Below are 14,896 nucleotides of genomic sequence, written 5' to 3' on the forward strand. Positions count from 1 at the left end.
CCTTCTCCAGAAAAATATAACTGAGAACAAAGCAAAGCCAACATTCATCCAAAGACAAACAATTTCTTTAGGGGTTTGCTGGTAACTTGACTCTTGACTTTGAAATGTGGATCCTTCAGTGCCATCTCTTGACGTACCTCCTCCAGACTGAAAAGGACTCCACCGATCGGGGCACCAAAGGCTACAGATACTCCTGCTGCTGAGGCGGCTGACAACACCTGAAAAACAACAACGGTGAGAGTTAGTGTTTGGGGGTTTTTTTGCAGTCTGTGATAAGCTTTAAACATGGAGAACAGCATCTCATTACAGTTATCAGTTTCTTCTGTGTTTCTATCAAGGACACACACTTGCTAACAGAAAAGCATCAGTTAAGTGTATCGCAGTGCTTTTAAGATGTGGTCAGCGGCCACAGCAGCCAACCAGGTACTAGCCATGATGAAGCCAAGGACACTGCTCAAAGTCTCCCCAGAGAAGCACCCAAAGGAGTCTATGCTTCAGTATGAAACTGCCCATTATCTCATTTGCAAGAGATCATAATAAGCTTTCTCTGTACTAGAGCAGGCAATTCCACTGTGTCGTAAGTCAAGCAAGTGTCGCAGAAGACCAGCTTGGCTGAACAGGGAACTCCTCATGGAGCTCAAGAGGAAAAAGAAATTGTACGACCTCTGGAAGCAAGGTCAGGCCTCGCAAGAAGATTAGAGGGCTGTAGTTCATATATGCAGGAAGCAGACACAAAAGGTTAAAGCTCAATTAGAGCTGAAACTGGCCAGTGTTGCGTCAGACAAAAAGAATGGCTTTTTAAAGTATATTAATGGCAAAAGAAAATACTGGACAAATACTCGTCAAAGATGGTCCTCTTAACTAACAGGGATGAAGATAAAGCAGAGGCATCCAATGCTTTTTTTGCCTCAGTCTTCAGTAACACTGATAGACCCTAGGCTGCTTGGACAAGTGCAGGAACAGCGACTCTCCATTTGTGGACACTGAAATTTTCAGGGACCAGGTTTATCAGCTGAATGTTGCCAAGTCCATGGAGCCTGATGGCATTCATCCCAGAGCACTGAAGGAGCTAGCAGATGTTATGCAAGACCTCTCTCAATCATCTACCAAATGCCTTGGGAGGCCCCTGTTGACTGGAAGCTTGCCAGTGTTATTCCAATCTACAAAACGGGCGTGAGGGAAGACCCAGGGAACTACAGACCTGTTAACCTAACCTCAGTTACTGGAGAAGTTATGGAAAAGATTATACTGGGTGCTACTGAAAAGCATTTAAAGAATAATGCAATCATGAGACGCAGCCAGCACAGGTTCACAAAAGGAAAGTCCTGTTTAACTCATTTGATATCCTTCTTTGATAAGGCTGCCCACCTAATGGACAAAGGGAAGGCAGTGGATGTAGTATTTCTGGGTTTTACTAAGGCTGTTGATACTGTCCCTCACAGCATTCTTCTGGACAAGTTGTCCAAATGCGGCATGAGCAGGTTCATGGTGCGCTGGGTGAAGAACTGGCTAAATGGCTCAGAGGGTTTTAGCGAATGCGGCTACATCTGGCTGGCAACCGGTCAGCAGCGGTGTTCCTCAGCGTTCAATTGTACAGCCAGTTCTGTTCAATCTAATTATCAATGATCTGGATGCAGGAGTTGAGTGCACCATTAGCAAGTTTGCAAACACCACCAAACTGGGAGGTGCTGTTGACTCTCTTGAGGGACAAGAGGCCTTGCACAGGGATCTAGATAGATTGGAGCACTGGACAATGATTAATAGGATGAAATTTTGCAAGTCAAAATGCCGGATTCTGCACCTAGGTTGGAGTAATGCCAGACACAAGTATAAACTGGGAGAGGAGCGGCTGGAGAGCCACCCTGCAGAAAGGGCTCTGGGGGTGCTGGTGGGCAGCAGCCTTAGTGTGAACCAGCAGTGTGCCCGGCCAGCCAAGAGGGCAAACCACATCCTGGGGGGCATCAAACACAGCAGAACCAACCGGTCAGAAGAGGAGATTATCCCACTGTATTCAACCCCATGGTGCAGCCTCACCCCAAGTGCTGTGTGCTGTTCTGGGCCCCACAATTTAAGAAGGATGTGATGGTCCTTGAACGCCTCCAAAGGAGTGCAACAAAGCCGGTGAAAGGGCTGGAGGGCATGTCCTATAAGGAGCAGCTGAGGACTTCGGACTTGTCTAGTTTAGCAAAAAGGAGGCTGAGGGTTGACCTCATTAAGCTCTGCAGCTTCCTGAGGAGGGGGGACATGGAGAGGGAGCTGCTGAGCTCTTCTCTCTGACATCCAGTTATAGGACACATGGGAATGGTTCAAAGCTATGCCAGGGGAGGTTTACACTGTACATTAGGAAGCATTTCCTTACAGAGAGGCTTCCTAGAGAGGTGGTCAATGCCACAAGCCTGGCAGTGATTAAGACGCATTCGGACAATGCCCTCAACAACATGCTTTAACTTTTTTTTGGTCAGCCCCAAACTGGTCAGGGACTTAGACTAGATGATCATTCTACGTTCCTTTCAACTAAAATATTCTATTCTACTCTAGATGTGTATGGCAGAGTCATCCGTCAATCACAAACACTATTCGAGGGACATAAATCAATGACAGACTGCATAGCTTGTATATCAGTTCTGGAGACAGGCGCTCAGGAGCCTTCAAGCAAAAACTTGGAAAAAAGTCTGGGGTGAACCAAGATTAAGGGAGAGATTAAGAACTGAAGCAGCAGCTGGTCCTACAGCATAATTGATTAATTATGTTCAATATATGAGGATGGTTAAAGTGTGTGCTAGTTTTAACAATATCGGACAAATTCCCTGCAAGAACACTGACCCTCAGGTAGCAGCCCTTACACACCTGTGGAAGAATACACAAACTCAAAGAATTATGACATTACTCTGAGATAAGCAGTTTAACTACAGGTAAGTTAAATGACTTAAGCTTTGAGATAGGAAGTGAACGCAAACTTCCCATGTTCTGCAGTCTCCTCCTGAAAGTATAGAAGTTGAGCCTGAGAACCGAAGTACAGCTGGGATGACACCCTTTTTTATTTTACAATATGAATACTTCATTGGATTAGTAAGAATGTTAAAACTTGCTACTCTCTATGACCTTACTTGCTTTCATTAGCATGAGTCTCTCTATTGGATTTACATGACAAGGTTTGGTAACAGGAGTGGTTCCTGTGAGACAACACCAGAGGCTGCTCCGATGTCCAACAGAGCCATTTCCAGCCAGCTCCAACACTGACCTGCTGCTGCCCAAGGCCAAGCCCGTCAGTGATGCTGGTGGTGCTTTTGTGATAAGATACTTAAGAAAGGATAAAAATGCTGCAGAGCAGCTGTAAGAGAGGAGGGAGGAAAACTTGAGCAAAACAGCCCTGCAGACACCAAGGTGGTGCTCCAGGCAACAGTGCAGATTCCCCTGCAGTCCCTGAAGAAAACAAGGGTGATGCAGGCTGTTGCCCTGCAGCCCACAGAGGACCACGGCAAAGCAGATTTCTACCCTGCAGCCTGTGGAGGCCCCCACACCAGAACAGGTGGACCTGTCCTGAAGGAAGCTGCAGCAAGTAGAAAGCGCTGCAAACTGACTGCAGCCCCTGGTTCCCCATCCCCTTATGCTGCTTTGGGACAGAAGAGCCAGGAGTGAAGCTGAGCCTGGTAAGAAAGGAGAGTGGGGGCAAGATGGTTTAAGTTTTGTTTTTATTTCTCACTATCCTACTCTTACTAAGTGGCAATAAAGTAATCTTCCTCAAGTCTAGTCTGTTTTGCCTGTCATGATAATTGGTGAGTGATCTCCCTATCGTTACTTTGACCTATGAACTTTTTGTCTTACTTTCTCCTGCTGTCTGGCTGAGGAGGAGGGCTGAGAGCGCAGCCTGGTAGGCACCAAAGCTAACCTACCACACTCGCACTAACAACAACAAACAAACAGAGCAGAAACACTGTTGTCACCAACTTTTTCCAGGAACACTTTTGTTCTGCTATTCTCACAACTGAAGACACTCATCAATTACCAAAAGGTAGTCCAAGAACAGAAAGAATTTAAGTAAAGTCAAATGGTCTCAGAGGTGGGAGAAATGCAAATTTACTCTGACATGGAAACAATTTGCCCTGGGGAATGCTCAGGATAATACATTGTTCTTCACACAATAAATAACTACTGATAACCCAAGCCTAAACACTGTCTGACAGAACAAATATCATCTTTAAAACGAATCAGTGTAAATGCATGGATATTCAATACATTGTAGAAATGCTTTTACAAGAACTTACCTCTCTTTTTTTAGCTTCATTTGTGCTGTACTTTGGAAAGAGGTAGGAAAAAATATTCCCACAGCAGCAGGCAACATGTACCAAAGGACCTTCTTTTCCTAAACTCAAACCTGATGCGACAGCCAAAACTAAAGTAATTGTTTTTATCATCAAAGTCCACTTCCCCAAGTAGCCTCTGATGATGAAGCCACTCAAAATAGTTTTTATCTGGAAGAAATAAAAAATATTATCTGTTAGTATATTCTGCTTTCTTCAGAAAATAATTCGTTTTATCATTTTAGCTGCATAACTTCAAAATCAGCCTTTTCAAATTGCTACCTTTATCATATTTTGAAATATGTACTGTGTTCAGAATGCTACACTGAGTCCATTTCGTTGCCAAAAGCTTTCCATTTGCAACTTACTCTGAAACACTGGACAGTAACATACAATAACATCATCAATGACATTTAGTGGAAAATTAATCTGCAGTATTTTCTAAGAGTGCATTTATTGGTTTATGATGTAAATTATCAACAGAAAGTCAGAAAACTCCACAGAAAAATAAACCTGCAAATACTATACTCAAGGTAATCTACTGCAGCAGTACCACACTGGCACCAATTTTAACCTTCCCAGTTTTCTACTTACGTTTTACCATCTCTACATAAAAATTTAACAGTAGATTCTTTGACATAAAGATGGAAAAGATCAGCCTTTTTCCACTAGAAAAGATGTGCCACTTGCCTAAGGTATTACTTTGCCTAACACTGTCATGTTATTAGTCTGGAACATAAGTCTATATATAGGCAATAATGTAGCTATCATGGGAAAGCACAACATGACTATAAATAGGATGTACACAAAACACTGGCCAGCTGTGTCTAGAAAGTAAAGGTTAGCTAAATTTGGAAACCAATTTAGGATGAAATCTTTCCTGGAATAATGGCACAGAACTACTCTAGGCTTATTCAGAGGCAGGATTTGTCCTTCAACTTCAACAATACACATACATGAAGAAATATTTACAGAATGACTGCAGAAGTGAGACTGACCAGACTTTGACTTTGGGTTTTTCTCTCTCCTATTCTGTGTATTGTAGCGGACAGCCATTGTAAAAACAAGGTTTTGATGATACTACACGTTTTACTGTGCGTTTCATGGTTTCTGCTAGTTAAGGCGATTAAAGCCAAAGGACCTGTATTCTGTCAATGAACCACTGCTCTCTTACCACTGTAGGGAGGGTGGGGATTCGGGGGAGGTTTGGAAATCACTCTTCGGAAGTCTACACTCTTTTAAGCTAAGTGCTTCCTTAAAAAACAGTCCAGCCAGAAACACACAGCAAAATTTACAAACTCAGGAGATGCTCCGCATTTTGGGGCATTTTTCACAGCAAGAATTTGCACAATTACATAATTTCAATTTGAATACTTATATTAATGTATTTCACCAAAGTCACAGGGCGTTCCCTCTTGCCTTCCCTCGACCCGGTAAGGCAGCAGGATTTTTCACATTAACATGAAACATATATAATGTATCTATTAGTTAGACCTCACCTCAGGTATCCCCGAGCCACAGGCATAAGGAGCAAATACCTTCACCAGAGAAACTGCTAAGAAGGCAAAGCTCAAAGCCCAGAAAATGTACATTATGTAGTTCATTATGTATGAACCTGGACCCTAAAAACAAAAACAAAACCCAAGAAAAATGTCAGAATATAAACTTGATGTAGAAGCAAAATCACTACTTAAAATAACCCAGAAGTACTGTTGCTGCAAGCACAGTTATGCACAGTTTTGAGGGACAGTAATTATTACCAAGGCAAAAAAAAAGAAAAAAAAAAAAAAAAAAAGAGAGCTTTGTCTGAAAAACATGAAGTCATGACACCTGCACATCAGCAAAGACTGGGTTATGCGAGGTAGAAAGTGTTCTAACATTTCATCTTAAAAACAAAAAATAAACATAGCATAGGTAGTATTTTAATAGCTATTAGCTGCTTAAATCTACTGAATACTGCGCAAATCTTTATTTTAAAAAATTTGTCGTAGAAAAATAAACCAAATCTACTCTTAGCTATTGGAGAACAACACAAATTTCATTTTTATTTTTTTTATATGCAGCTATGATCAAGAACATAAATTCTCACCTTATTAACAGATCTATACTCCTAACTTCCTTATACCTGCAACACTCCAAGCCCCCTTACAGTGCATGAAATGCATATTTATTACATTATAACCTATTAATTAATTCAAATGCTGAAAACTGGAGCAGACAGTACAACACAAATCCATGTTTAGTACCCTAACCTTAAGACTACTATTTGCTTTCCACATTCAGTTGAAATGCTGAGCAAGACCATCAAAGAACAAGTATATACTTACTTCTGCTTGCCCAATTATTAGTTCTGCCCATGTTTTCCACTGTGGGCATTTATCTCTCTCTTCAAATGTGGTCTCATTTGAACCCCAACAACACTGTTCATGGTTAAACCACAAAGCACTTAGGCAAATGCCTTCCTTTAAGTCAGTCATCCAGTCAGCAGCAATATCAATTAATCCTGCCAATGCCCCTGTTGGAGAAAGCTTTTTATTAATATTCTGGCAAATAGGAATAACACACACAGCTAAAATGAAGAAATGTGCTGATATTAGTTCATGTAAACTTCAGTTAAAGAAAACCTAATGAAATTGACATTTAAAATATTAGTATTTCCAGGAATACATCTTCTTTGCAATATGGTAAGACTCGTATTGACTGAAGAATCTAATAGCTTGTCTATTTCCCAAACTAAATACATCTTTTTTGTTTTCTGTTTTTTCCCCCTCCCCATACCACAGTTCTCCAACAGTCCACTTAAGCTAAGGAGTTAAGAATCAAAAGAGGACTGACACATTTTTCTGATGAAAGGCAATATACCTTCTGACAAAACTACCTTGCCATGCCTCAGAACACTGATAAACTATTCTACTACGTTTTGTACAGAACAACCTATTTGGAAAAAATAATTCTTACCTTGCCAGTAACAGTTTTAAACAACATAAAAGGACACCAAATAAACCATGATATTCATGTGATTCATATGCAAACTTATTTAATTCTGTAACATTGTGAGCATGCAAAATTCCTACTGCAGGTAACGAACAGTATAGACAGTGAGTAGTTCACAAACTCAAAGTTTAAGAGGAATTCTGTGTTGTAAGTACATGCAGAAAACTTGCTGAAAAGTCTTCAAAAAATAGGCATTACATGAGAAATTGCTTGAAAGGATTAAAAAAAATAATTAAAAATACCTTTATTTTACATAAGCAAAATAGTTTTTCATGGTAGCAATATATGATAAAGTACTTCTAATGTCACTATTTTTGTTAACATGTACAACTGTTGTTAGTTATAATTTACTATTTGTAAGATATCAATCACTACTAGAAATAGCTGTCTAGAGACAGCCACAATTTACTTGTGTAAATTGGTAGTAGAGAATTACCTCTGATTTACTAATTTATATTTACTAACCTTGACAGACCCTCAGTTTGAGATCATGGGACAACCAAACTCAAAGGCAGTATTTTCAGTACAACAAAATTTCAACCAAACTAATTAAAACACATAAACACAAGATCTCCCCATGATTTAAATCAAGGTTCTATCATTTCAGATTCACTAGACATGTATAACAGAAAGCAAATGAAACTGAAAAACTAGGAATGTTCGTGGCCAGAATTTGCTTGCTTTGCTGCTCAAACATAGTAAAGCAATTTTAACATACATAGCAGCTTGAGGGTGGAAACACAACGCTGCACATTCCCACCCAAATTATTACAAGCAATTTCCAGTAATTATGCACTTTCAGTTTGTATATTCAGAGGTATATAAACATGCTACAAACTTTGCATATATATTAATTTATTTGTGATTTCTGAAAGTGATTGTGTGTATATGTAAGTTGTAATTATACAGTTACCAGGCCTTTTTTTTTTTTTTAACAGGCACGGCCATACTCTGCAACGAATCCAATTTCCCTAGCATTTAATCTAACATATGTTTGAAATACTTTTTTTGGAAAAAATGGGACACAAAGTTTGTGACTTCCCATTCCTGTACGTTTTGGTCACTCCAAATTACGCTGATAGAAAGCAGCACTGCACAACAGTGGGCCCACAACCTATCAGATGATTTTAGCTGTAAAACAATCTAAAATACATTAAAGAAAGATAAACTCTATCTGTTTAACAACCTCTAGAAAGATATGACAACATAAGCGTAGGCTCTTCTCATGTATAAACACATGCTTTACAAAGAAGTGTGTTTACCAAAACTACACATATACCAGAGCTACTTTCTGGTCCATATGGAATAAGCTAATGGGTTCAGTAAAGTTCCTAGCAACAAAACCCCAAACCAACCCAAACAAACAAAAATCCAAACAAACAAAACCCCAAACCAAAACAAATTCATACAGTAAGAACCACCTAGCACAATCAATTAATACACTTTCACAAGAAATCCAACATCAAAAAAGTGAAATTTAACAGAAAGGGAAACCACCAATCTCAATCACAGAACACTGACAGTTTAGTAGGCGGAAGTTCAGTAACTCTCAAGAAACTCTCACTAAATTCAGCGACAATTTTTTTTTTTCCATTTGATTAGTAAACCCTCCACTCAAGAGATGCTAAAGCCTATAAATCAAGACAGTCAACCTTCTCCTTCCTTCATGGACTTACGGTAGCAGTCTGAAGCAGCTCTTGGACAGGCTGGTGGATAATACACACATGAAGAGCACTGTAACTAAACTTGCTTACAAATGTAATAAAGAAATCCTCTGTTTTTTAATTTACCTGATGCTAAACCAGTTAGTGTGACTACTAGCCATCCTGACCATGCATCGTACAGGCTTTTTGTCATCTCCCATGCTGATTCTTTCTTCTTGCTGTTAATCTGCAAAGAGAAATCGTTATGCATACTTGTATGTGTTCCTGTAATATGAATAGGACAAAAAAAGAAAGTATGACATACAAATCAATAGATGATCCAATCTTCAAGCAAATATACTCTCTCTTTAAACTACAAACACTCTCCTTGTATTTTGTGCTTTACATAGATAAGTCAGCTTGGTTATTCAGACATCAAACAACAGACAGAAAAGTAAATTTGCTTAATTTAAAAGAACTAAACCCCAGAAAATGCATTATTAGGATAAACAAATACTTTCTGTGATACATATCTAAAACATGTAATTCTAAAATTGTCTCTTTTCTAAACCTTAAATTATTTTTTACTTCAAATAAACTGTTAGTGTACTACTAATAAGCTATTACATACAATTAAAATTCCTAAAATTCTATTTCAAATATAAAGATCTTTGTTTTATCTTTAAACTAAAACCCACATAAAACAAAACCAAAAAGTGGATAACTATCCTATAATACTTCTAGACAACTATTACTAATGACATCTAAAATTATTGTACTGAAAAAACAGCAATTCTTATTTTAGCCTTATTGACTTCGTGCTCTTAGCTGAAATTTGTGTATAACTTGCTTTATGACTAAATGTTCATGTAATTGGATCCTATTCTTAAAATTTTTTTGTACTGTTAAAGGAGGGAGAAAGTATGCGCAACCAACAGCAAAAAAATCCCCACCAAACCAAGAAAGCACAATACCAGACAAGGAAATTTAGAAAAAAATACCACTCCTAAAGCAAATAGATATGTTTTATAGTTTCCTCTACATCCTTGAGATCCTCAAACTTTTTTTTTTTTTAAATAAAAAAAGTTGTTTCTACAATAACATCTCTTTCACAACCACCATGAATTAGTGCTCATCTTTCTACATCTTTGATTACATGGCCAGGCAGTCTCCTATCATTCTGGGCATATTCATAAACTTCATAGTAGTTCTGTGGCTATAAACTGTGAACTGTCTAGTCTGACTTTTCTGATCTCAGACATTAAAACGAGTAACAGCTGTGAGACTTCACCCTAGATAACTCATTTCCAGGTGTAATCTGCCTGGCCAGGATTTGGTCAGGCCCAGCATTCTATCCAGTGGCATACCCACTATACAATAACCTACACATCTGCAGTGTAAAGATAGAACGTGTTGATTACTGCTTAGATATCAAATTATGAAATAAAGCATTAAATGGAAAATACCTTCTTACTTTTCATGAAAAGCATTCAGATAAGATACATGTTCTCAGATTCATTATCCAAGGCCCTCTTTTCCTTAAAAAAGCACTAGATAGTGCAATTGTGGATGTTTTGTTTTTTACACTAGTGTAAGATTATTTCCTTAACCATGTCAAAGTAAATCAGCATATATATCCTACATTTGCTTACAGAACATTAAAAACTATGTTTCCAAACAAAGCTGAGTAAAACTACAGTGTAGTACATGAAGGAACCTCACCCATGACCCCCCTCTCATACAATCACAATTCACTTTTAACTACTCATTTTGATCAGTTAAAAATATTTTAGGAGAAATCACATTTCCAAATCTGTCCTGGTTTTAAGGTTAATTAATGTAAGCATCTCAAAAGTTTGGTACTAAGGTTCTAAATAGTGTATTTCCTCCTAAAATGCTATTAAACAAGTCTATTACATTAATTACAGTATCTAGCATTTCACTAATACAACTTGAGTCCATTTCATCAAAGACCTCATTGCAGTGCACACCGATAAAGATGAATGGCCTGAACTTGATTATCTGAAGAAAACAACAGAAAAAAGGAGAAAAAAAAAGTTCTGCGATGGCAGAGTGGAAAGGACATTTACCATGCATGCTGAGACTACTCTTTTGTTAAACTTACATACACTGATGTAAGAGTTTTCACTTTCCACAGTCTCAACCATCACAGCACTACACAGCAGTATGTCCTGGTTTCAGGTGGGACAGAATTAATTTTCTTCACAGTAGCTGGTGCAGTGCTGTGTTTTTGATTTGGTGTGAGAACAACAACGACAGCAACAACTAAAAAATCAGTTAAATAATGTCTATACTAAGTCAAGGACTTTTCAGCTTCTCAGGTCCTGCCAGTGAGAGGGCTGGAGGGGCACAAGAACCTGGGAGGGGACACAGCCAAGACAGCTGACCCGAACTAGCCATCGGACATCATGCTCAGTATATAAACTGGGGGGCGTTGGCCAGGGCCTGTGGATCACGGTTCAGAGACTGGCTGGCATCGGTCAGCACATCGTGAGCAGCTACATTTTGCATCACTTGCTTTCTTTTCTCCCTTTCCTTTGGATTTCATTCCTCTCCCCTTCTCCATCCTTTTCATTATATTTTTTATTATTATTTTTTTATTTCAATTATTAAATTGTTCTTATCTCAACCCTTGAGTGTTACATTCCTCCCCGACTCTCCTCCCCGTCCCCCTGCGGGGTGGCTGCATGGTGCCTGGTTGCTGGCTGGGGTTAAACCACGACACAGTATTACAAATACACTTGTGTCAGTATAAAAGCAATATACATCAGTGCTCACTTTTCTGTACAAGTACCACCATAATCACTACTGTACTATTACAAATATATCTATGCTGGAAAATAGCCTTAAATATACTAGCATGCAAAAAAGGTAGTACTGTAAAAATGTCATTTGGGTGACAGGGAACTATTTTCACTCTATTACAATTACTGTTTGCTTTCCACTTGCAGTACTGCATTATCAATAAAATGGTGCTTCTTTAATGTCACACAAGGAGTTCTAGATAGAACTACTTAAAAATTTAAAGTGTGCACAGATTTTATATGTGTTACTGGATCAGACCCTAATTCCAACATCCAACAAGAAGTATTTTCCAAGTATTGTTGTTTATCTCACATACCCGTCTATGCCTTTCCCTGTCTTTGCACTTCTCTCGAACCCAGTCAATGGTATGGAAGTCATCGTATGTTCCTACTCCAGGAATTGGTTCGTCCAGAAGATCCAGTAAGTGTGTTGAACTGTTGATACTTCCTCCATTTGTCATTGTATAATGAGTTCCTGTGGCAGAGGAAAGACAGGAATTAATTAATTCTGCAATGAACAAAGTACTCTAATGTTCATAACACTATGGCATGTAAAATTTCTGAACAAGTAACTAAGACACTTCAGATAATATGCATGTTTTACTTCATTTAGGTCCCTCAGTATTGCATGTCACTTTTTTTCTGTCACTGATCTGTAGGTTAAATTTGCACATTAGTTACTTTGTATTTCCATTGGTTAAATATGAATGTACTAGTCAAATTGTTGTTCTGTGTGCAGACTCCAGAGAACCTTTAATAGAACAAAGTGGAAAAAATGAGCAGCTTCAATACACATTTAACTTGAAGTTTATTTCAGTTTATGAACTATCAGAGAAAAATCTGGCTGTAAGAAAACAAAATCAGATTAGCTATAAAAGCTCACTGCACTTCCCTAAGTTGCCAGTTATTTTTAAATATACATATCATTGATCACCAATCTCTCCTAAATGTCTAAACCAAACCTAAAGTACATTAACAACAGAGATTACCAGTACAGCTTAAAAAAAAAGGTAACAGAAAGCCAAGCAAATATTTGTTTTTTAAATTTTTGTTTCTTTGAGGTAATTCACAGAACAGTCCTAAGTCATGAAAAGTTTTAAATACTGTATGTATTTCAAGACATAGAAAATGTCTTCTACTAATTTGTTATCGCTAGCTAGTTATTTCACACGCAGCTTGCACAGCAACATCCCCCAACAGTATTTCTTTCAGTGCTTAGAATAAGGAGAGCAAGAGGAGTACCAAGAATGCTTCCCTCTTCACAAGTGATCAGGAAAGTTTTAATTTTTTTAAGCTTTCAGATGTCATCAATTCTGTAATAACTTGGATCTTTTGAGTTCCTGTGGTGTATTTACAGAACGCAAGTATAATTTTCAGTTGGATAGCTGCCTACATAAAAGCACAGCCACCATTTGCCCACCGATCAAACTGATTCTGCAACAGCAATTGCTATAAAGGGAACATTTATAACGAGGTTAACAGACAATGATTTAAAGAGTGATTACTCTCATTTGTTTGACTAAGAACAAAATGTGGCCAACAGCATACAGCATATCACAGTAATCTCTATTCTTAAAGACATAGGCCCAAAGTAGCCAAGATTTCTATCAGCTGACAGGCGCTAGTACTCATTTCACTAGACTGATACTGGGATGGTTAGGCAGGCGGGAATTTTTTGAGTTACAATTTCTTGTTTGGTTTTTTGATGTTTTTTTTTAATTGCAGGCTCAGCTTCTTGGTGTCATCAGCAGAAGTTTCCAACTTACTAAAAAAAAAAAAAAAAAAAAAAAAAAAGGGAAGTCTTCAAATGGCCTATCTGTAAACTTCCAAATGCTACCAAGGCAGAGGTCAGCAGCCCCAGCTCTCATCAGCAACTAATTAAAATTTATACATGGGTAAAATGTGTCTCTTGCCTTTAAACTTGTGAAGTCTGAGATGTAGCAGAAGCAGTGTGTCAGCTACCACTATACTCAGACCCAAAGATGTGTGTCTCAGCCATCTACTGCTTAAAGAGGTCTCATTTATACCTGCTATGTAACACAGTATTTATTTGGACATTTTCTTTGTGATGAAAGACAACACAGAAGAAAATAATACGAAAATTCTATTAAGACAAAATGCAGTCTAAAATTTTTAAGATACACAAACTACTATTTATTACATATACACACATTATATATAGAAAAGCTTAAAATTCTATATAACTATTAAAATATTACTATTGGGGGGGGTTTAAATCTTAAAGTATAAGAAGACAATGTAAATGGAGGTGAGAACTCCTCAACAATGCCAATACCATTCTTTCATGCTAGAGTGGCTGCCATCTTTCCTAATACTGTTTTTTCCCTAGTACATGCCATATTAAATTCTCCCTCATCTATTCACCATAGCTAAGCCCTGCAAATCTCTTCACAAAGCTGCTGCTAGTCTCTCTTAAGGCAGATGTAAAGAAGCATTACCTATGCTTCCATTAATAAAAGGCTAACAACAACAAATTAAATCAGATTTGCTATTAGAGGTGATTGTGAAAACCTTGCTTTAGGATAAGGGATTCAATTCTCTTGCCATTTCCAATTCTCCTAACAAGAAAGGAAGTCTTAAGATAAATGTCTGGCTAGCTGAAATGGCAAGCTGGTCTTGTGGAAGAGGCAGTAACAAAATTCACACTGTAATGATTAGTTTACCTCTCAAAATGATAAGAATAACAGAATATATTATGAAAACGTTATTTTTACATGAAATTAACCTCCTTCACAAAACAGGGGGATGTAAATTCAGCCACAATTTAATGAGTAATCTCCTACAAAGTTACAATGTGATCAAGAAGTTTCCTGAACCTTAATGATCACGGTAAGACAAAAGCTTGCCTTTGCCCCGGGACAGTCTGTTTTATGCCCTGCTATACGTGAGGCAGTATCAAGCTGTAAGGAGCGTGCAATCCTATGCAGCACAAGGCAAAGGAGAGCTGAGAGTTATAAATGTCCATAAACAGTAACAGATGATTTTATGCATATGACAAGGTGTTGAATTAGAATTCTCTCCAGGGAAAGCATCAGGGATGGCATCATACTCACTGCACCAGACCTCAAGCAGAACCTGGAGTAGACTACAAAGAACTATCATTGCCCAGATG

At 38.2% G+C, this 14,896-nt stretch overlaps 1 protein-coding gene across 7 annotated transcripts in view; it reads right to left on the bottom strand.

The window, feature by feature from the left end:
• CLCN3 (chloride voltage-gated channel 3) overlaps nucleotides 1–14,896 on the bottom strand; it is a 70,828-nt gene that overhangs the window by 16,206 nt on the left and 39,726 nt on the right. For all 7 annotated transcript variants that reach the window (XM_055701858.1, XM_055701820.1, XM_055701830.1 and 4 more), the window contains 6 exons: nucleotides 12,081–12,238; nucleotides 9,086–9,185; nucleotides 6,629–6,816; nucleotides 5,801–5,923; nucleotides 4,266–4,472; nucleotides 138–218 (listed from right to left, as the gene is read on the bottom strand). In XM_055701858.1, the coding sequence (XP_055557833.1) occupies nucleotides 138–218; nucleotides 4,266–4,472; nucleotides 5,801–5,923; nucleotides 6,629–6,816; nucleotides 9,086–9,185; nucleotides 12,081–12,224 (843 nt within the window). In that variant the 5' untranslated portion in view covers nucleotides 12,225–12,238. The remainder of the gene's footprint in view (nucleotides 1–137; nucleotides 219–4,265; nucleotides 4,473–5,800; nucleotides 5,924–6,628; nucleotides 6,817–9,085; nucleotides 9,186–12,080; nucleotides 12,239–14,896) is intronic.

The sequence above is a fragment of the Falco cherrug genome, chromosome 1, assembly GCF_023634085.1.
Source record: "Falco cherrug isolate bFalChe1 chromosome 1, bFalChe1.pri, whole genome shotgun sequence".
NCBI classification, from domain to species: domain Eukaryota; kingdom Metazoa; phylum Chordata; class Aves; order Falconiformes; family Falconidae; genus Falco; species Falco cherrug.